This window comes from Echiichthys vipera (genome assembly GCF_963691815.1).
Source record: "Echiichthys vipera genome assembly, chromosome: 8".
NCBI classification, from domain to species: domain Eukaryota; kingdom Metazoa; phylum Chordata; class Actinopteri; order Perciformes; family Trachinidae; genus Echiichthys; species Echiichthys vipera.
The window spans coordinates 24775904-24797835 of record NC_139833.1 but is presented as its reverse complement, the minus strand read 5'-3'; the positions used below and the strand labels follow the sequence as shown (position 1 = coordinate 24797835).

The window sequence follows — 21932 nt, the reverse complement described above, 5'->3', positions numbered from 1 at the left end:
TCACCATCCAGACATGGCCAGGCAGCATTGTGTTAAAATGCATCACATACCCATTTCTGTGTATGCTGTGCAAGACATTAGATATCTATAGAAAGATTGCTTGATTTGCGGCACATTAAAATCTCCATCCAGTTCCATATGAAACACCATTTTAAATGCATTATTGTCTTCCTTACATCTATAAGATTTCCAATGTGGAATCGTGTTTATTAATGTGGCCTAGATCAATAATTCATCTCTCAATGAGCCTGTGAGTTAGTGCAATGATGAGATGTCTATGAGAATGATGATCTGATGGATTTTGGAGCATATTTACACACATTTAAATATAAAGAGGGAATTACTTCTTGACATAAAAGTAATACATGCTCACTGCCAGTGTTATTACCCTGTGATTGTGATGCATTATTATGCAGCTCAAGTGCCTTTTGGGTTTTCCTTGTTTTCCATCTTTACTGTCACTGCAGATACCAAGGTATGGAAGGCTATGCATTGGACATGACTTAAAATGATTTGATAGAAAACAATTTTGGGCATAATAATTACATTTCACATTAATCCAATGATGTGTGAGCACAGCCTCAGTTATCTACCAGTCATCCCTATACAGGGACATGGAGCCCTGCTACCAGTAAATCACACAATAAACATGCTCAACTGGCAGCAGTTTTACTGCAGCAGATGCTGTATGTTACATATCCCCTTTACTGCATATCAATTTTCCATTTTGATTGTAGATTATTCAGTCTCTCTGTCAGGCATGCTCATTTTCTCTGTATCTAATAAACTGCTTGGAAATTGTTGTTTTGTACTCTGCATCAGTGTTCAGTTCCCTACTGACTTTTCTGTTTAAAGGACTGACATTGTTTGGTAGGCTGAGGGCATGTCAGTGTTCCCTCCTCATGTACGTATTGTGTAACCTATGTAATGTTTCTCATGGTGAGTTCACCCATTGAACGTTAATTTAATTGGGTAATTGATAGGAAACACTTTGACTTGTTAAAGCAGGAAATTTGGTGCAAGTGTGTGCCTAATAACATTAATGATGGCTCTGTTCCAGTGTCCCAGTAAATTGTGCCAGTAAGAAAGCATGCGCTACTACAGGACCCTGCCACTGAGACCCCTGAATGTACCAATGACCTGATATCACATGTCAAAGTGCCTGCTGACAATTAGGTGTATTATGAGGCCACAGTTTGCTTAAGGCCACACTGTTGATTTACTGGATATGAGTCACAAGAGGACTGGGTCATCATAACCAGTGTTACAACATGGGGTCTGTTTTCAAAAGATGGGATGGTTGAGGGTGGAAGCAGAATAGGCAGACAATCATATCCACAAAAATACAGTATCAAGAGTACAGCAGAGGTAATAAACAACAACAACAATAATAATAATTAATTGTATTTCTTATAAATTCCATCCCATCACATTTATTAGCCTACAGGCATAGATGCCTTGGTAAGCTTTGTGGCACAGCGCCCCCTATCTCCGCTTGGTGCTCACAGCGGGCTGTCCGTCAGTGTTGGCCTCCCTCAGCAGACTCCTCCTCCGCCATTTTTGACTGTAAACATCCTGCCGATTTTAAAAGGACAGCGGTGAGCGGGAGGAAGGCGACTGGCGCCATCTTGGCTGTTTTAATGAGTACAACAGGGGAGGATTCGCTTGGAGAAATAACATAATCATTGGGATTTCACTGTAAAGAGGGGTACTGTTGGTAAGTATGCTGCAGCGGGAATATTTGCGCGTGGTTTTGTGTGTTCCACGAGACGAAGCGAGCATGCACGTTTGTGTGCGTCTGCTGCGGCCTTAACTGTACTCGGAGCCGTTAGCCATCAGCTAACGACTCAGTTGTGCTGATAGAGGGAAAAAAGTACGAGTAGGTTTTTATAGGCGCCTCGTTCCCAAGCGCTTTACTTTCTTGTCATGGGCTTACATGTATTTTTGCCCGCCGTTTAAGAAAAGCTACACTTTACTTTGAGCCGCTTTAATCAGTTTATTGGACCGTGTAGTTAACGTTAGCTGGCGGCTAATTTAACGTTAGTTCAGTTCACTTGATGGCGCCGACTATTTACTGGCGGTGACCAACCCCTTGGCGCTCTTAACGTCGTGTTAAGTGCCTAACGTAACATAGCCACGTTTCTTTCCCTTCTAACGAACCTGTGTCTGTGTGAATTGTAAGAAATAATGTTTCGTGTACGCAGAGTAATGTTCATGTTACAGTAAAAGTGTCAGTTAGCAGACATGTGCATTTCCGATGTTTGCCTCCAGCACTGGGAAATAGGCGGAACTTGAGTGAAGTCAGCGCTTGTTTTGATTATATTCTCCTTTTGTAAATGTCTTGCCCTGCTTTGTTTTTTTAACGCTAGTGTAAATGGTCAAAGTTACTTGAATGAAAGATAACAAGAGACAAAATACGTGCTTCGAGGGAGCTTTATCGAGTTTAGAGGTAACGTTAGTTAATGAGCAGACAATAGATACACGCAATTTAGCTACAAGTACAATCGTGACGTTTAATGTGAAGATAACCGTCCCCATCCGTGTTAAATAATATAACCTCATGGCTAAATACAGGGTTCTCTGGGGAATTTGGCTCATCGTAACTCTACTGCAGCGTTGTTGCTTAACTTGATAAGACGGAAAAGATCCCCGACTTTCGATAGAAATCCCTCCTAATGTGCATTTTTCCTGGATTAGCCGCCTTTTTCTGGTCCTGTCTGGTTATTCTGAACAGTGCTGGACCTGCAGGTTTCCTTACACGATATGCTTATTGCCCCATGGCATTTTTTGAGCCTGATATACAGTAAAGATTGATGTCTGTTTTCATGTCATTGAAAACCTCCAACTCTTAATAAATATTAGGCATTGGTTTTGTTCAGCAATAAAGCTATATTTTCTGAAAACGACATGCTTGGGATGGTACTGTGCACCTACTATGTGTCTTGCTCATTTGTCCTTTTTTCCTTTTGTCCTGACTGATCATTGATGTTTTCCAGGTGACCCGTACATACGCAGTGTGAGTGTGTGATCCAGGGGAACCAGGGCAATGTTCTACGCCCACTTTGTCCTCAGTAAACGTGGGCCGCTGGCCAAGATCTGGCTAGCGGCCCATTGGGACAAGAAGCTGACCAAAGCCCATGTGTTTGAATGCAACTTAGAGAGCAGTGTGGAGAGCATCATCTCACCCAAGGTAACAAGGCACAAGTGCACTCTTTGCATGCTGGTCCTGCCCTATGTTTACTCTGCAGGCTTGAGTGTTGCACAGATCCCGAGTTGTTGGCTTTGTTCTGTTTTTGTTGTTGCCTCCCAAAAATTAAGAGTAGTAATATTTAAAATGATTTTTACCAAAGAAGAAATCTAATGAATGCAAATATGTTGCAGCGGAGTTCATGCTTGAAGCTGTCAGTTTGCATAATGTTTGGTTAAAACGACACATTGCACTGCATCTGTCTTTGCAATGACCTCTTGAAAGTCCCTCATTGCTGTACAACGTTGGTGTACGCCGATGACACAGTTCAGTCTTGATTTTACAAGAAAAAAAGTACCCTGTAAACATGAATTTTCAATTTTCATGTCCCTTTTTTTTCTTTTAGGTGAAGATGGCATTGCGTACATCAGGCCACCTGCTCCTTGGGGTGGTGAGAATCTACCACAGGAAGGCCAAGTATCTTCTTGCAGACTGTAATGAAGCCTTCATCAAGATTAAAATGGCTTTTAGGCCAGGTAAGCAGAAACGGCAAGCTATATTAGAACTGGAGCACAGTACTTTCTGTCATTTATCTTCTGAAGAAAGGAGTCACACCACAAGACTATGAGCAAAACAGAAAATCTACGTGGTTGTGGAACTGTAGACGAACCCCTTTTGATCTCCTTTTTTATGAATTTGTGATCCGTTTTCCCCAAAATACTGGGCGTGGCATTTGTGAGGTGTGGTGAACAGTGGTGGGTTATAACAACATTCCTGCTTGTATCTATATTCAGGTGTGGTGGATCTACCTGAGGAAAACAGAGAGGCAGCCTACAATGCCATCACCTTACCCGAGGAGTTCCATGACTTCGACCAGCCACTTCCTGACCTGGAGTGAGTTAACTACATCTCCTGCTCTCATTTCATCCCCTCATATTTGTGAGTTTGTGATATCCAAGTGCCAGATGTTGTACTCATCCTCATGTCTTTTTTCAAACAGTGACATAGATGTGGCCCAGCAGTTCACCCTGAACCAGAGCAGAGTAGAAGAGATCACCATGAGGGAAGATGTTGGCAACCTCAGCCTCCTGCAGGACAATGACTTTGGTAAGACACTAAATATACTGATGCCTACCCTCGTCCCACCCGCTACACATGTATGAGTAGATCATTGTATTTGTTTATTTGAGTTTCAAATGATCGTATCATACTTCAGAATCGTTTTGGATGGTACAGATTTTATATATAGTATTTCATTATCAGAATAATAGAACTTTTAGGTACAAAAAAAAGATTTACCCTTTTCGTAATTCATAACAACCACCTGTACTTTTCAGCTGACTTTGGCATGGATGATCGAGAGATGATGCGTGATGCCAGCACATTTGAGGAGGACATCATGCACGGTGCCACTGCCTCTAACCTTTTGCTGGAGGCTGAGCCTGGCCCAGCCAATCTCCCTGACAAGTCCAACCACATGGAGTATGATGACTTTGGGGATGGCTCCATGGGCAACAGTGACGGGGGGATGCTGGGTGAGTTGTTCTATCTATGTTTTTGTTTTATTTTTTATCTCAGCTTGGCTATATTGTGCTTCTGTTGAAGTTCTATGAGATATTTGTGATTAAGTAATAAATAATTATCTACACTTATTATTTCCCAGTTGATAAGCTATTGAGCTCTGAGGACGGAGGCGGGATTTTTGATGACCCTCCAGCCATCACAGAAAGTGTCCTGATGCCTCCAGATCATGGAGACGATGAGGATGACTTTGACAACCTCCAGTCACGTAAGTAAACTTTGTTCGCATAATAGAAGAGCATAGACTACAATATATTCAGCTTTTTCAGATATACTGTCTCCATTACTCTCTGATTGAATGTGTTGCTGTTTCTATGAAGTGTATTTATGTAGTCATGTGCCATTGTAAGTGGAAAGCACATTGTGTCGTTACAATATAATTTTTGTGTTTGTAGCGGGTCCAGACAGCCCAGACTCCGGCCCAGCAGAGCCACTGCCAGCAATGGCTGACCAGACGGAACAGACCACCCTGGTTCACAATGAAGAGGAGGCCTTTGCCCTGGAGCCCATTGACATCACAGGTAAACCACTCCCTCACCTTTCTGTAGAGATGGCTGTATTTTAAAATTCTCATCTCTCTTTTTTTTTTTTTGATACAATTCTGTATTCAAATTATTTATAGCATTTTTATAGATAGTATTCAAAGAATCCAATCCGTTCTCTGGATGCTTCACCATTTGCACATCAAAGCAAAAGCAGGAATTCATAGGAAAGGGTGCCTACACACAAATACTAAAATTGGCTGATATGACCGTATATGCACAAAACTTTGTGGGATGATTAAGATTTTTTTTTTATATCTTGTTTTGAGCCAGCCGTGTTGCATACATGGATTTAAACTAGCGGCCGTCACTCGCCAAATGCGACTTAAATATTCCCCATGCAACTTAATTTTGGAGGGCTCCATGCCACAGGGGCGGGTAAATGTTTGTCCCGATAGTCGTGCTTGTGCAATGAATTATGCATGATATAGCAAAACATTGTATTAGCTATAAAATGATAAATTATGACAGTTGCAAACTTTAGCGCTGTGATTTGTAGCGTGTTGAAGTGAAATGGCTCCCCCGACGTATATCTGGACGTTAACACCAGATGACTTGCTTTAAATAATTTCATTACTTTGTAATATTAAGAATAGAAATATATAATTTCCATGGCGCTATTTAGTCAGAAAGTGACAGACATGACGTTGCTGTGAGCTTTTTTTTTTACTTGGCGTACTCTCTTTTTTTTTTTTTAACTAGTCGTCTTCTAGTTTACTAGTATTCGAATATTGAAAGGACTTGAAACGCCCATCTCTATTAACTATGGAGCCCTTATGTTTGGATTTATCTGACAATATGTGCTGAAACGGTGTCTTTTAATGATGGGGTAATGATGGTGAAACAGTCATGAAGTAGTATTGTTTCTTTACATCTCCAGTGAAAGAGACCAAGGCAAAGCGTAAGAGGAAGCTGATTGTGGACAGTGTGAAGGAGCTGGACAGTAAGACCATCAGGGCTCAGCTGTCTGACTACTCAGACATTGTCACCACCCTGGACCTCGCTCCTCCCACCAAGAAGCTTATGATGTGGAAGGAGACTGGAGGAGTGGAGAAGCTTTTCTCTCTGCCCGCTCAGCCCCTCTGGAATGCCAGGCTACTCAAGGTGACAAATTGTTAATGTGCATACATTTGTGGGTAAACCTGTACCACTTATAACGATTCGAGAACATACCAGAACCGTCAGCTCTCTGCCTCAAATCACTGACAAGCAGTATTACCACTTGGGAAACAGTAATGAGCAAGCCACACCGGGGTCTGATACTCCAAGTAGGTCAGACTCGGGCAATGTTTAATGGAAGAGGAGAGAGTAGATTTATAATATTGTATCTTTCATTGACATTCTGTTCAGCTTGTGGGATTTAAAATGAGAACATTGAAGGAACAGGAGGTGGAGGAAGTGATTGGTTTTGTCTGTCTCTTTTCCCTATCCTTTCACACCCACACATTACTCCTCCAGAATACTAAATGGAAACCGTGTTGATGCATAATTTAGAAGGACTCTTTTCTTTTTGCCTGGCATCAGTCCCTACATTGTTTAATTGTACTACTGACTTGGCATAAAGTTTTGTATTTCTTTTTTTACAAAACTTCCTTGCGAGTTTAACAGTTAAATCTCTGCTGTCAGATGTTCACGCGCTGCTTGACGCCTCTGGTGCCAGACGAGCTGAGGAAGAGGAGAAAGGGCGGCGAAGCGGACAGTCTGGATGAGTTCCTCAAAGAGCTGGAGAACCCAGAGGTGCCTAGAGATGACGCCATGAGCCAGCACAGAGATGTCATTGGTAAGTTGTGCTGGAAGAGATAGGTCATATCCCAGTGCAGACATGTCATGAGTGGTAAGATAGGGAAAGAAACTGCTGGCATATAGTCTGAGACACCATCAGTTATTGAATTAAGGCTGTGTCCACTTTCATATTTCTTTTTCATTTGATTAACAATTTCCCTTTTCTGTCCCTCAGACCAGACTATCATGGAGGAGCCCAGTATACTGGCAGCCTCTGCAATGGAGGGAAGTAGGACGACCCTGGATGAGACAGTCATGCCTCCTCCGTCCACTCCTCGCGGTGTCAAACGCAAGACCCTGGACAAAGAGGTCCCCCTTCCTGTGAGTACTTCTCTTCTAAATCTTATTTTTCTCTGTCAAAGCATTGAAATTGAGGTTACATAATGTTTCATCAACACATCATGAGGCGGTGGCAAGATGTAGAAAAAATGATTTTCAGCCTCTAATTATTTTTGATCAATCATATCTGTTATCTAAGGGAATATTAAACCAGATGGTGGTTTTCTGAAGCAGTAAATTGGGGAAATGCTCAACGATGAAATGGGAGAAACATGAAACTTAATTGATTCAGTTGACTGCACTGCGGCCTGACTTCATTACTTCCTTATTTCCCCCTTTCAGATGGCTCCCTTGGAGCAGCAGCAACAACAGGTGTCTGAGCGCTCGGTCTTGTCTCAGAGTTTAGACATGCATCAGGTGGATCTGCCCCCAGAGGAGAGCAGCCTCAACCTCACCCAGCTTGTCCCGGAGCTTGACCTGCTTGGTGAAAAGAGCAAAGACAAGAAGGATGATAGTGATGAAGAGGAGGTGAGGAGTGAAAACACTATTGGTAGTAGTCTTTTGATAGTCATGCATTTTGTCAAGTTTGTTTAAAAACAGCCTAAAGTGCTATAAGAGAAATCACAATTGGGTAAAACAATAGAACAAACAGTAATTGCAATCTTCAGCAGTTTACAGAAAAGTTGTTTCCGTAGAGACAAGCCTTAATTTAACATACATGTGCTGCGGTTTTGAGTCTGGGCCAGTTGGTGCTTATGACTGTGTTGTCTGTTGTCCTCAGGAAGAGGACGGTCAGTCTGGAGACCAGGATCAGGAGGAGAAGAGATGGAACAAGAGAACCCAGCAGATGCTGCACGGCCTCCAGGTACAAAAAAGCTATTACTTTTCAAATGATTGACTTACTGTATAACTGACTATAGGTAGACTGAAAGCAAGTTATAGGATTTGTTTGTAAAAATGTGATTGTGTGCAGATTTAATTTTAGTTTCGGAGATTGGTCTTGAAAACCTGTGAATTTCAGGTAGAAAATAGATATGGGTGCTTGAATTTATATATTTTGTGCAAGAATAGAAAGAAATTATTTAGTTGGGGGTTTTTTTTGTACTTATTGTTAGTGAATGGGTTTTGTTCCGCTGTGTCCATGTGTGTCTAAAGTTCTCAGTGTTGTAACCAATTAACCTTCATTAGTGACTCAAATAATGATGTGTTGGGTCCTTGAATTTGAGGGAATTGGGCCTGGAGCGTCCTGCAAAGGTCCTTTTTGACGCTGAATGTTGTTAATTTGTTGTATAAGAAAGTGGTGGTCCCTGGTTAGGACTTTTATTTATCTTCCGTGTGCGTGTGGGAATGCATCTTCCTGGCCTAGCATTTTTTCCCCTCCTTTTTTACATGTTTAGATTTGATTGAATGCCCTGGGTCCAAGGACAGGACTCAAACTGACACTTTGTACTTCTGTCCCCATAGCGCGTCATGGCTAAGACTGGTGCAGACTCAGTTAGCCTGCTTGAATTGTGCCGGAACAACAACAAGAAGCAGGCGGCTGCCAAGTTTTACAGTTTCCTCGTCCTCAAGAAGCAGCAAGCCATCGAGGTCACCCAGACTGAGCCCTACAGCGACATCATCGCCACTGCTGGACCAAGATTCCACCTTATTTAGACATTGGAAGAACAGACAAACACTCTGCTTGCAACAGACATACTTTTTTAATTACTCAACTTTTTTGCCTTTTTTTGTGTTTTCCTGTCTGCCCATTTTTTTCTGGGGAAGGGGAGGGAGTAGTGGGGAATGGGTTGGAAACTTTTAAAAAAGGATTTACTGTACTACAGATGAAATCATGCAGTATTCATTCGGTGAAACAGAGTGATGAATAAGGTTTAACAAGTATATTTATAAAGCAACCCTTTTTCAGTCCCCAATTTGTAAGCTTTTCTTCATTTGTTCTGTAAGTTAAATTGCCATTGTCTGCTCATTCCACACGTTTTGTACCATTGGCCCTCACCTGAATTATTTCAGATTTTGGATAAAGAGCCCTGTATTTTCACATGGAATCCCGTATTGACTGTACATGTTCTGGAAAGGTACTGTTTTGCTCAGAAGTGTAACCTCTCACATCTTCTCCTTGTTGCACTTGTTCTTTTATGATGAACAAAACAATTAATCTGTCAAAATATTGGTGAATCTTACCTCGCATTAAATATCATGTTTCAGATGTATAATTCAGGCAGTTTATCAATTAGGTTTGTTGTTTTTTTTGTACCTTTTACGTTCATGCTTATTCATCTTTTTGCATTATGTAACTAGGTAATGTAATACTTGTTACAGTTGAGTTCAGTATCCAACCTTTTTAGTCTTCGGGTAACCTCTAGTTGTGATACATCTGTAAAAATTTGAAATAAAGTGTTTTAAGTACTTGGTAATTGAATAGTATTCTTTTATAGTGCTATTTTCTAATAGTGGTGCTCTTTACAAAGCAAGATATGAAGATGGAAGAAATACAGTGCCTATAGAAAGTCATGATACCATTTTGAAATAGTCACTTTTTTTGTTTTACAGCCTGAAATTATAATACAAAAAAAACATTTTGCCTTACAACATTAAGGTAATTATTTTTTTTTTTTCAAAATTTCTGAAAATTATAAATAAAATTTAAAAAAGCAAAACTAGAATAGCAGATTTAATACTTTTATGGGGCACCTTTTTTCAGTCTGTTTGGATCTGTCTCTACCAGCTTTGTGAACCCTAATGCAGAACTGCTGAATTTGACTGAACTGAGTTCAGTCAAATTCTGTGGTGAGCGGTGATGGACTGCACTCTTCAAGTCCATCCACATGTGTAAATCACGCTGGAATATTTTTTTTTTTAAATGAAAAACACTGCTGGCTATTTAAAAGGGGTATCGTGACATTTATAGGCACTGTACATGCCTAAATCAATGTTTTAACCCATGTTTTCACTTGAAGGACTGGCAACCTGTAATGTAAAGCAATCGTCTTCTCTGCAGGTCTTATAGTAACAGGGCTGGTGTTTGTAATAACAGTGGTCAAGGTGGTATTTGGGTCTGATTGCACAGTAGTTTAGAAAAGGGCCAACATCCTACCATTTGTAGTTCTATGCAGATTGCCAATTATAGAAAATACTTATTATACTGTCTCCTTTTCAGTGGTGGTAGTAGTTAGTCTGTCAGCCCCAGACCAAATCGCAAATGCATCTGCCAGAGCAAATCAAATGCAAATTCTTCTGATTCACAGACAAAATAGTAGTAGTGGCCCGGATTCTCTATTGATTCAGTAGAAGCCCAGTGAGGGCATAGTGTTATGATTGCAGATTTGGAGTCCAGCCCAGCCATTTCTATAATACAAAGAAAGCCTTTAGTACCAGATGTATTATACATCTATTAGTCCATGCATTTTATGAAAAAAGGTTGAACAAATTGCAACAGAAGCAAACCCAACTGATTTTGTATCCTCAATATGTCCTGAGTAAGCAAAAAAAAAACCCCAGAAGAATCCAAATAGGGGAAAGTTTCGAAAGAAACCCAAATAAACCCTAGGCATTCACCTATTCATTCACTTTCTCACATGAATAGGTAAAGAAATAACCTTCAGATTTCACCATGAAAATGACCAAGTTGATTACTTACATCGAGACAAACAAAAAATGTAATAAAGGTTTTTTTGAAATTGTGTGTTAACATGGGCAAACGGGGCATAATGTATTATCTATGTGCTAGTTTTCATAAATACCACAACAGATCTAAACATTGGGTATAGCCGGGTTAAATGTCTTTTTTAATCTTGTTGACAAATAACAGTTAAAGACTTAATGTTAAGATATGAATGAGCCCATTTAGTCTACCCATGTTAATAAAGCAGGGACTTGGGTCACCGCTGAATGGATTTCACTCCTGTACATGACTGAGAGCTACTAATGTGTTCTGCACAAGATACAAAATTACACAATACACATGGACATGATTTCAGCTACATTTTGTCTTCTGCATTCTCCTGTTCTTCTCTCAGACTCATCCCCCAGAAACAGTCCCACGGACCCAGCCCCAAACCCATCCCTGCCATAATAATGAATAAAGACTGCTTTAAAGTCCTTCTTCCTGCCTCCATGTATTAACGCTCATGGGTGGACTACATGGGTTCAAATCAGGCCTAAACATTAAGTCTTTCACTGTTATTTGTCATCAAGACATTTTCACCTGCTATACCCACTGTTTAGATCCGTTGTGAAAATGAGCACAATCGATTATGCCCCGTTTGCCCATGTGAACATACAGTGTCAATAAACTTGTAATACATTTTTTGTTTGTCTTGATGTAAGTAATCAACTCAATCATTTCCATGGTGACATCTGAAGGTTATTTGCGTGAGAAAGATAATGATTCTGTCCTTACTCAGGACATATTAAGATCCAAAATGAGTTGAGTTTGCTTCAGTTGCAGTTTGTTCAACGTTGACCATAGGGGTCGGCTTAAAATGACTGGACTATGTCGTGCTACTGTGGCTAACTACTGAAGAGAACTTCCCTACCCACCTAACCAGCTGTTGGGTTAACGCAACCCACTGGTCACAACTCAAGAGGGAACTAAAAACAGAACTATTGTTTCTATACGGACAGGAAAACGGACGCGTCTTTACCGGAAACGTCCGTCACCGAACACATTCCTCCTCTTTTCCGCGTGTGTCGGTTTGAAGATGGCTTCACGTAAAGACTCTGGTTCAGTCCCCACCACCGCGCTGGTTTCTACCGGCGGTACGTTGGACTCTCCCGTCAAACAGATCCAGATTGAGGGGCTGGTAAGTGTTTCCACGGCGCTGTGCCGCTTCCTGTTGAATATCGGCGTCGGGCGGCAGAGAAACCGGTTCCGCAGTGTTACCAGATGAGCTAGTGCAAGTGTTAGCATCATCATGGCGGACAGATCTTGTGAAGCGGTGTTATGTTCTGTTAAGTACCTTAACCGATGCCTGTAGGTTATATTGCGTTATTTAAATCAGTACATTACTAACAAACATATTTAATACTCGCTGTGTACAACCTTTTAACCGACTAACGGGCAGTTGCAGGCCAACAGTGACCATCTTTGAAGTTGGCTCGTTTAGCTGTAGTGATGCTAAAGAGGCGCTTCATTTTAAAACCCGGACCTCGTGTGTGTGTGTGTGTGTGTGTGTGTGTGTGTGTGTGTGTGTGTGTGTGTGTGTGTGTGTGTGTGTGTGTGTGTGTGTGTGTGTGTGTGTGTGTGTGTGTGTGTGTGTGTGTGTGTGTGTGTGTGTGTGTGTGTGTGTGTGTGTGTGTGTGTGTGTGTGTGTGTGTGTGTGTGTGTGTGTGCGCGCGCGTGTTCAAAATTCTTTATTTTAAGTAGCCATGTTACTTTAGTGGTCCCTGTACGGGAACACGGATGTGATTAATATTTAAAGGGTCAGAATATTCAATTAAACTGTATTTCAGACACACAGGCCCATATCAGACCAAAAACACTAAAGTAAATAGAATACGAGGACATGTACTCAGATATAGCATGTCCACGGTATAAGAACACATATAGACGTTTGTTGTCACACCGTGTAGAGGCTACAAAGATTACATTTTTAAATCAATTAACTGACAGATGTACAATATACAATTCTTCAACACTGCATGAAAGATGCAGACCATCAAAAGCGTGTGTGTGTGCGTGTGTGTCCTCCTTTTTACTGATTGTCCATGGTTATTATGTATTCTTGAAGCCTATTCAAGATAATTTATTCTAGCTATACTTTTGCAAGTACTCTATCCAGGGCAATTGGTTTGTCATTGCCTATGCTGGATATTTAAGTGGTTTTATCTTTGACTACTGGGGCTAATGAAACAGACAAAGCTGTAGACAATAATGTAAATAACTGACGTGCGTGTTCTCTCCTCCTTATAACACAAAGTAGATCATCAATGATGGCTCCTGTTCTCTGGTCTATTATGTTATTGTGCTATGTTAGCTTTTGGGCCAAATATACGTGAATGCCTCAGAAAATCTACTTGCGTCTAGGTTTTCCCCCACCGGTTTCCAAACTCCAGACAGAGAGTAAAATGTATGATTTGGTGACATTATTGCCAAGGAGTATGTGTTAAAGCCCTTTTTGGCAGTTGGAAACAAATACTGTACACGTGACGTCTTTGGTTGTTAAACATGTATTTTAGTGGTTTGTTGCTTTTCTGTTATCTACTTTTTACAGATCTTGTGTTCTACTTTTGAATTTATTGTTGCTTCTCTGTGTTACTAATCTCTGACCGGTGATCTTTAGCAAGTCATAAAGCCTAAACATTTTATTATTTTAATTCTGTAGTACCTCTGTATAAACAGCAGAGGACAAACTTGCCATGCTGCCGCGCACTGATGTCGACCCTCTTCCGGCCCTACCCTGACTGGACACAAAGCAGCTCATTTGCCTGGCGTGCCTGAACGCAGTAGCAAGACTTAAACTTGCCAGCTGCTGCATTCTTTTTATCTTGCTCATTAAATCTGCCCTAGAGTCTCAAGCCCTAATTTCAAATCTAAATATTTCACCCCAATGTGTATTATTTAGACCTCTAATGAGCTTTTCTTAATTCATTTTCTTAGCCTTATCAACCAAAAATGTTTAATCGCAGCAGTTAAAAACAATCGCGAGCCCCTTTAGTTTGTGACCTCATTTGGATTGTAACAAGTGAAAGGAAGGATAGGAAAGGTGTCTGTTTCAAGTAGAGTTATGAAACCCATTTCACCTGAATGCATTGATATGCAGCAGTTGCTGCTGCGTTGCGTCATGATCTGTCTGTCAGAGGTTTAGCTGCAGGGTTGCCCACAGACTGCATCAACACCGCTGCTGTGTGGTAAAATTGGATTGTTTCCTTGCTTTTGAAGAGGTTTCAGTGGTTGCTGCTGCCACAGGAGTAGAGGGCTGCACAGCGACGGGTTCCATTAAACTCCTACTGAGATCACACAACTGCCTGCATGCTTGAAAAAGACTTTATTAATTTATTGACGTATCATGCACGTCAGAGCCGGGCCCTATTGGCGTACCATGAATTTAGGAGCACATTTTCCACAGCATTTTGATTTGAAAGCTCCGGGGGATGAAAAAGGCAGAACATGTGTCATAATTTCCTTTTTAATTTTCATGTTTCTTTTAGCAGTAGCATGCATTTTCTTTTGAATTTTCACCACTGTGCCAGAGCAGTCTGTCCTCCCCCCTGAGGCTTTACCACTTGCCACTGATCCTTAAGCATTGGCTCATCGGGAAGGTGTTCACGCTACATAATGTGACACCAAGCTGTAACACACGAACACAAGAGATAACTACCCAGTGTAGAGACAAATGTTCCAATCTGTCTAGTACCATTACTAGCTGCAGAGCTCAAGGCTCGGACTCGTTACCAAGGCCATTGAAAGGAGGCTGAGTCAACAAAAAACATCTGAGCTTTGGGATATGACACATGCGCAATAGAACTGGAGCTGCACGGTTGATGGGTTTTTGCAGATGGCCCTAGAAATGCAGCGATGGTTTCGGCTCAAGTGATCTTAGGTTTCCCTCAGTCTGCAGTGTTTCCCCTACATGCATCCAGCAGCAGAGGTGCACCACCCCAGGAATTTGATCGCTGCTTTTATTTTACTTATTTATTTATTAAGTTCTCCCCTTCCAGAAATTAGGAAGTGTCCTTAGCATCAGGAATAACAGTGAGACTATTACTAATAAGAGCCAGCAGTGGGTCCCAAGTTTTGTGGAATGCTGTCAAAGATCCCCTCTGTGAAAACCTTAACTTCTCTAACCTTAGACATTCGAAAATTTCACGGATCCAACTAATATGAGTCGTAGGAGAAACACGTTTCCATTTAAGGAGACTGTTAGGTTTGGCGAGCAGGGTGGTAAAGGCCACGACACGTTGTGTAGTAATGGGCAGATTTTTAGATGGAGGGAGCCCAAAAAGAGAGGTCAGGGGATTTGGTTCCAAATTTGTGTTGAAAGCCTGTTTGAGTGTTTGAAATATATCAGACCAAAATTCACAAAGCTTCGGGCACGTCCAGAACATGTGTGTGTGTGGTCGGCTGGGGACTGCTTACAGAGGTTACAAGCATTACTGTGACTAGGGTATATCTTAGCCAATTTAGCGTTGGTGAATTGGGCTCCATGAAGCACCGTCCACTGTAATAGGCCGTGCCTGGCACAAATCGAAGATGAGTGGACCAGTTTCAAAATGTCCCTTGACTGGACCTCAGTAATGTCTACCCCAAAATCCTTTACCCATGCATTTTTTTTAATGAGGAGACTGGTCTCTGTACGTGTCCGAACAACACGCAAGCACCTGACTATCGTGTCTTAATGAAGCACTTTGTCTTCACTTAGTGTGAAGCAAGCTGTAAAATATGGGCCTAGAAAACAGGTATATGTCTTGTACACTGCAGCTGACTCCTAAGCAGCACCGTTATTTCAAAGGTCCGCCATCTGCTCAAACCTTTCCCATGCACACAGGCAGTGACACTCATTTCCTGCTCACTTATCTGGCCTGTTGAGCTACAATAACACATTTATTTAGGTTTCGTTGTAATATCAGAACGTCTGATTTGGACAACTCATCATTTTTAACTTCATGAATCAGCAGTTTTTCGTCCATCGCAGCGCATTCGACGCGTTGCGCAGGAATATAATTACACGGGTCATGTGACAAAAGTTCAGCTGCGTCGCATCATAAACAATATACCCAAACTCATTTTATCGTGGAAGCGTGCCCTTGTCGTGTGCTGTTTGGACACGGTACTCTGTCTGCAGATATTATCATTCGCTGAAGGGAAAACAGTCCTCCAATTTAATTTGAGTATTGCACAGTAACATAACAGCAAATGCAATCACTTGATTGGAACATGTGACCGACACACAAAAGGTTTCATCTCACACTGTCCACAGGGTCTTAAAAAGTATTAAAAGTTGGTAAAGCAATTTAGGGAAAACTAAGGCCCTTAAAAAGTCTTAATCCCGATTTTATGAGGTATTAAATATTGTTGGAATTCAACAATGTGCAGGTGCGCTTGGCCCTGAGCGCACCTGCACATTGTTGTTTGTCTGTTCAACAAAAGTTATAAAACATAATGTGAATACTCTCATCCAAAAAACATTATTTCAGCCTGTGAAAATGTTATCTGCAACAAAGACCATAACTGCTATGATGCAACGCGTGCTACTTCATGACTGCATCATGTTTTGATTGAGAGACCCCTAGAGGTGATTATGAGGGGGCCCAAGCCTGGAGCTCTGAACCACTACACCATTGGCTTTTTCTATCACTGCTAATCTATAGTTTATGTTTACTTGGTAATTTAAGCTGTAGTCCTTAGGGTTTCACTCCTGATTTATTTGGTGACACTTGGAGATACTGAGCTATCAGCAACTGTGGTTAGATGCTTCATTAGACACTCCTTGAGCAGCTACTTTGTCAAAAATGCTACAGAAAATCAACTGTGAGTGTTTGCAGCAGTCAAACAAACATGTTTCAATAAAAAAGTCAATAAAAAAGTCAATGTTAGAAATGTTTGCGACCACAATCTGATTTCATGCTGGGCACTGTTCCACACAATAACAGGTAATGTTGTCTACCTCGCTTTTTCTTCTTGTTCAGATAATTTCTTAAAAACATAAAAAATGATCTGCTGATGGGGGAAAAACTAAAAAATGATGTTTTCGTGTTATCTGCTCCTTTTTTGTGACTGATTTTAATGTAAGAAGCAGCTGCAGAAAATGTTGGGTTTGCATTAGCAGCAACTTGTACAGCTTTGATACGGCGTCATGGAGAGTGAACAGTAAACTGTGAGGCTGTCATTAAGATAAAATTAAAAGCTAACACTGGATTACATGCTGCATCATTCCCTGTGAATCCCTTGAGCACTTGAAGGCAATTTGATTCCGGCGTGGGAATGGAAGACTCTTCCGCTAACAATAAAAACTAATATAAAGAGAGGTAATTACAAAGTGCATACATGCACAATACAGAACGACTATGAGTAGTATCAAAGAAAGGTTTGATTTCATGAAAATGTTAAGGATTGTATCAACCGTTTTATGAATAACAATGATCATTAATTTTGTATAAATGGTCTTTATTTGTAATTGCATACTTGGACTGACCCAAAGTAGGTGTCGTTTTACAATAGTTTAATGTGAGAATTATTGCTGCAAATGAAATTGAGTAGCAGCTAATATAGGGTATAGCGAGCAGAGTTGGAAATCTTTTGAATATGAACTGAATCTCTGTGAGCAGGCGTTGTCATCAAACTCATTTCTTTCCCTACATTGCAATTACATCTCCCACTGGTTCGAGGCATTGCTGGACATGCTGCGAAAGAGTGCTACGGTTGAGCAAGCTGTGAGTGTATTGAGAGGGGACCCCTATTAACTGCATACACTTATTACAAACGATTATAACTTTTAACACAACAATTAATAACCCAGACATAAGTCTCTTTAACAGGGTAAAACACCATGTCACACAGCAATTTGCGACAACCAATTTGCAACTCTAATAATTCCACAATTACAAAATTGCACCACCAAATGACATGTTCATATCTACCATTTAAGCATAGCAGCTGAATCAGGACTTGTAATTAAGGTGTTCCTACTACTGTTATTTCAATTTGCTAGATACATACTTAATCAACATTTCATATCTGCTGGGACTATGAACATTTGTTTTACTATGTATACCAAACATCTCTGGCACAAAAAAGTCTTCTCTTTTCAAGTTTTAGCTCGAGGTTGTGAACATTAATAAGGCCACTCAAAACAGTTTCTGTCCTCAGCCTGCAGGTTTCAGCTGAGTTGTCAGTCGTTTATGACGAAAGTTTCTTCAAATAATGCACAATGCATTCCTGTCCTTGTAAGGTCCCATGTACATCCTATGTTTATTATTTTTTTCAGCTGGTCTCTGCATAAAAAAAGCAATCCATTAATGTTATTTCTCAGAAATATGTTATAAAAACAAGGTTGGAACGGTTCACAAAATCCACTGTTCGGTTCATATCATGGTTTTGGGGTCACGGTTGTTCGGTTCGGTTCGGTTGTTTTTTTCCTATTTCTTTTAGATTCTAAAAATACCATGTGTCAGATCTATAGTCTAATAATTCAATTCTTTTTTTAATCAGATATTCTTAAGGACATGTCATGAAATCATGCAAAAACTGAAATAATGAGGCAGCTTGTTTAGGGACTACTGTAACAATCTTAAATGAAAGTGAAGTGAGATTTTGAAACAGTAGGAAGGACATTGCTGCTTTTAGGCATTTATATATTTATTTGGCAAAAAAGTAAACACTTGTTCGCTTTCTAGCTAAGAATATAAACACGTATACATTATCAAATCTTAGAAAAAATGAAGAAAATAGGTTTTCTTTCACTAAAATATGCACAAACAGCAATCACTGAACTGACTGAAATAAGCAACATGTATCTCTGACAAACATTGTATCCTATAAAGTAGAAAGAGGAAATAATAAAAAATTTAACTTTCCTATTTTTGTCACATTACAGACAAAGGGCATCAACATAAAGTGAAGAATAAACTCAGCCAGTACTAGACTTTCCTTTGTTTAAAATAAACACCAAATACAATGCCCATAATACTTTAATTCCCTGATTGTCAGTTCTTAATAGAAACATTAGTTTTTCCACTTGGTAATAAAGTGCCTTGCGCAAGGCTTACGCTACGTTGCGCCTCATAAACCTAATGGTAAACGCGTGTCCCGAACTGTCACAAGCGTACCGAACAGAACAGATTTTTTTAATAAACTGTTCCACCCCTAGTAAAAACATCGTATTAAGGTGGGAGTCTGTGGTGGTCTTCGTCCATGGCTTAACCTAACTCATGCTGCACCAAAGTGTCATCTTTGGTGTAGCAACTCTTCTTCAAGTATATTACAACCAACGGTGAGTGTAGTGTTCGTCTTCACATCAGTGGTGCTAAAAGAAAACCCATTATGGATCGTCTTGCTAGACTTTCTCATAACTTGAGCCCCGTTGTGGCGGGAATATGAGCCCTTTTGTGTGAGTGAGAGAGAAGATTTATGGTAAGAATTAAAGGCAGCCAACAGGGGATTTGGACCGCAATTGATTTTGCACAATTCAATTTTAAGCTTGTTGATTTATAATACGCTGTCCACATATCAATCTTGGGCTTCTCCACATGAGGTGAGCTCACTGGGCTAGCTGCTGGTGAGCTAGATCAATACAACTGTGCCAGTGTGGGTTTGTGTGTGTGTATGAGAGAGGGAAGCAGGAAAAGACATTGCTGGAGAGACTTCTGTGTGTGTGTGTGTGTGTGTGTGTGTGTGTGTGTGTGTGTGCATGCAGGTTTTTACAGACTGGGCTTTCCGGGCTTTGCTTTACAATACCTGATGGCATTTACTCAGCACCAGGAAGCCAACGCAACAAATCCACAGAAACCCCGGTCCTTCCTTCCTGTTCTGTCTTCCCCTCGTTAAGGCATTTCTGTAGATTCAGGAGTTTTCCCTAAAGCTCTGCTTGAATTTAGCCTTATTTATGACCTTCCAGGAGCTGTTTTTGGCCAATCGACTATCTCTCACCCGCTCCTTTTCCGGACACTATATAAGTGTGTGATGAACAGTTTGCCAAGCGTTAGATAGCTGAAAGCATTGTGTATGTGCGCTTGCTCTCGCTGATGGAGGAAGACTAGAAAAGCTATTTGCTGGCAGTAAAAAGGGCCAAGGCTCAAAAGGGGCAGGGGTAGGGGGCAGGGGGCTTTGTAAAATCAGCCTGCACTGCCAACTCTGAAGACTTCCACTGTAGCCCTCTCCTCAATATCCCTCTTTTGCTGTCACTGGTTCACCTGGCTCCTCCTGCTCTCCTTTGTCATCCTTTCCTTTATCCATCTGGTTTCTCTCCATCACATTTTCTCAGTTGCATTTCCTCCTCTCCCCTCTCCCCTCTCCTATTGCCGTGCTCCACCACTTTCCCCAACAAGTTCTCACTCTTACATTTTCTCCCTCTCGCCATCCATCCCCCCCGAACCTATTGTTCAGACCTTTCTGCCCTCTCAGTCAGAAAAGCCAAGGCAGGCAGGCAGGGAATGAGATTTGTTTTTCTTCCCACTCCACCTCATATCACCTCTCTTCTCCCACCCCCAGCTCTTTTACTTGTTGCATGACAGGTCCAGCACTCTATTGAAATAAATCATCTCCCAAGACAGATGCATGTGTGTGTATGTATGCATGTGTGCGCGTGAGCCAGTGAGACAAGTAAGGCTCCCTCATGGTGATGATGTGTGTTTTGTTGTGAGCATGGCCCCAGGACTACCACCCTGCTCCACTGTGCATGTGTGTATGTGTGTGTATTATTAATGCCTCTGGCAGTGACCTGCCCACACTCTTATCCCCGTGATTTATGCTCTCCCCCTCCACACTGTGCTTTCAGCATCTTGTCCTTTTCCTGTTCATTTAGACGCCTTGCCTTATTCTCTAGTCTGCCTTGGCTGTTTTCTATTTTTGCTGGTCAATGTCTCACATGATTTGTGTGCGTGTGAGCGAGCATGCGTGAGTATGTGTGTGCGTGCGTGAGCATGCAAGTGTCTATGCGAGCGTGAGGAGAGCGAGTGTGTGCGAGCCCTTCCCTGTCGTCCTTGGTGTCGGTGATACAGCATTAAACCAGCTCCTCAGTCATGTGGAGGCTTGTCCTATTGGCCCATTTTTATCTGGCATTAAATATTAACGGCATATGATGATGCATGGACACCCTGTCCAGATGAGGCACAGCGATGTGGGCTATCAGACTACAAGTCCAAATATACCCTCCCACAGTACGAGGGTAGCATTCTTCTTAAGATTTCACTAGATTCAGGTTTTTTATTCTTTGTAGGCCGCCTCTTCTCTCTGCAGTCTAAATTGCTAAGCTGTGCTGAATACTAACTGGCCTTTAGTTTGCTCTCTAGCTCAGTGATGCACCTGTTTTGGAGCCTGCAGGTGGTGCTTACCACTCAACCACTGCCTAGTAACCTGTTCTAGAACTTCCTCTTAACAAGGGTTTTTGGCAATTTTGTGGTTTTATGAAAGAGCTTAGTGAGCAGTGAAGAGTGCAAAATGGTTGCTGTGGATTTATTATGTAAGGGGTGTACATTGTTAGTAATGTGGTCGATGTTCTAGACTTTTCTATGTATTTTTTGACATTTTCATATATATATATATATATATATATATATATATATATATATATATATATATATATATATATATATATATATATAATATTTTGACTTCGGGCCTCAGTGGGCGACTCCCCTGGCAGCAGTTGACTGACATCTGAGGGCCCGTGTTGCTCTGTTTCACTGTCAATCTTGGTGCGCTACTGAAAGGAGCGCCTCATAAACCAGTAGCCCATGACCGTTTACACAAGTGACCACATAGTGTAATGTAGTGATTTAAGACATGTCCTTTACAACATTCAACATTTAGGGGGACCTGTTGTACCAAAAAGCTAGGCCTTAGCATTGGCCGGCCCTGGCAGTGTGAGTACAAACGAGGCTGGGGCGCGGGGGGGAGAGGG

At 41.2% G+C, this 21932-nt stretch overlaps 2 protein-coding genes across 2 annotated transcripts in view; both read left to right on the top strand.

The window, feature by feature from the left end:
• The first annotated feature begins 1583 nt into the window (after nt 1–1583).
• LOC310950191 (double-strand-break repair protein rad21 homolog A-like) lies at nt 1584–9780 on the top strand. Its single transcript, XM_083917859.1, has 14 exons — nt 1584–1717; nt 2997–3190; nt 3594–3723; nt 3982–4081; nt 4188–4294; nt 4525–4722; nt 4851–4976; nt 5164–5289; nt 6191–6414; nt 6937–7090; nt 7268–7413; nt 7714–7899; nt 8153–8236; nt 8836–9780. Exons 2-14 carry the CDS (start codon nt 3047–3049, stop codon nt 9025–9027), a joined length of 1917 nt encoding a protein of 638 aa, XP_083773985.1. The 5' UTR covers nt 1584–1717; nt 2997–3046; the 3' UTR covers nt 9028–9780.
• Nucleotides 9781–12053: 2273 nt separating this feature from the next.
• Nucleotides 12054–21932, top strand: part of LOC310951037 (eukaryotic translation initiation factor 3 subunit H) — a 65515-nt gene continuing 55636 nt past the window's right edge. Inside the window, exon 1 of the mRNA XM_083919108.1 lies at nt 12054–12176. Within this exon, the coding sequence (XP_083775234.1) occupies nt 12075–12176 (102 nt within the window). The 5' untranslated portion in view covers nt 12054–12074. The remainder of the gene's footprint in view (nt 12177–21932) is intronic.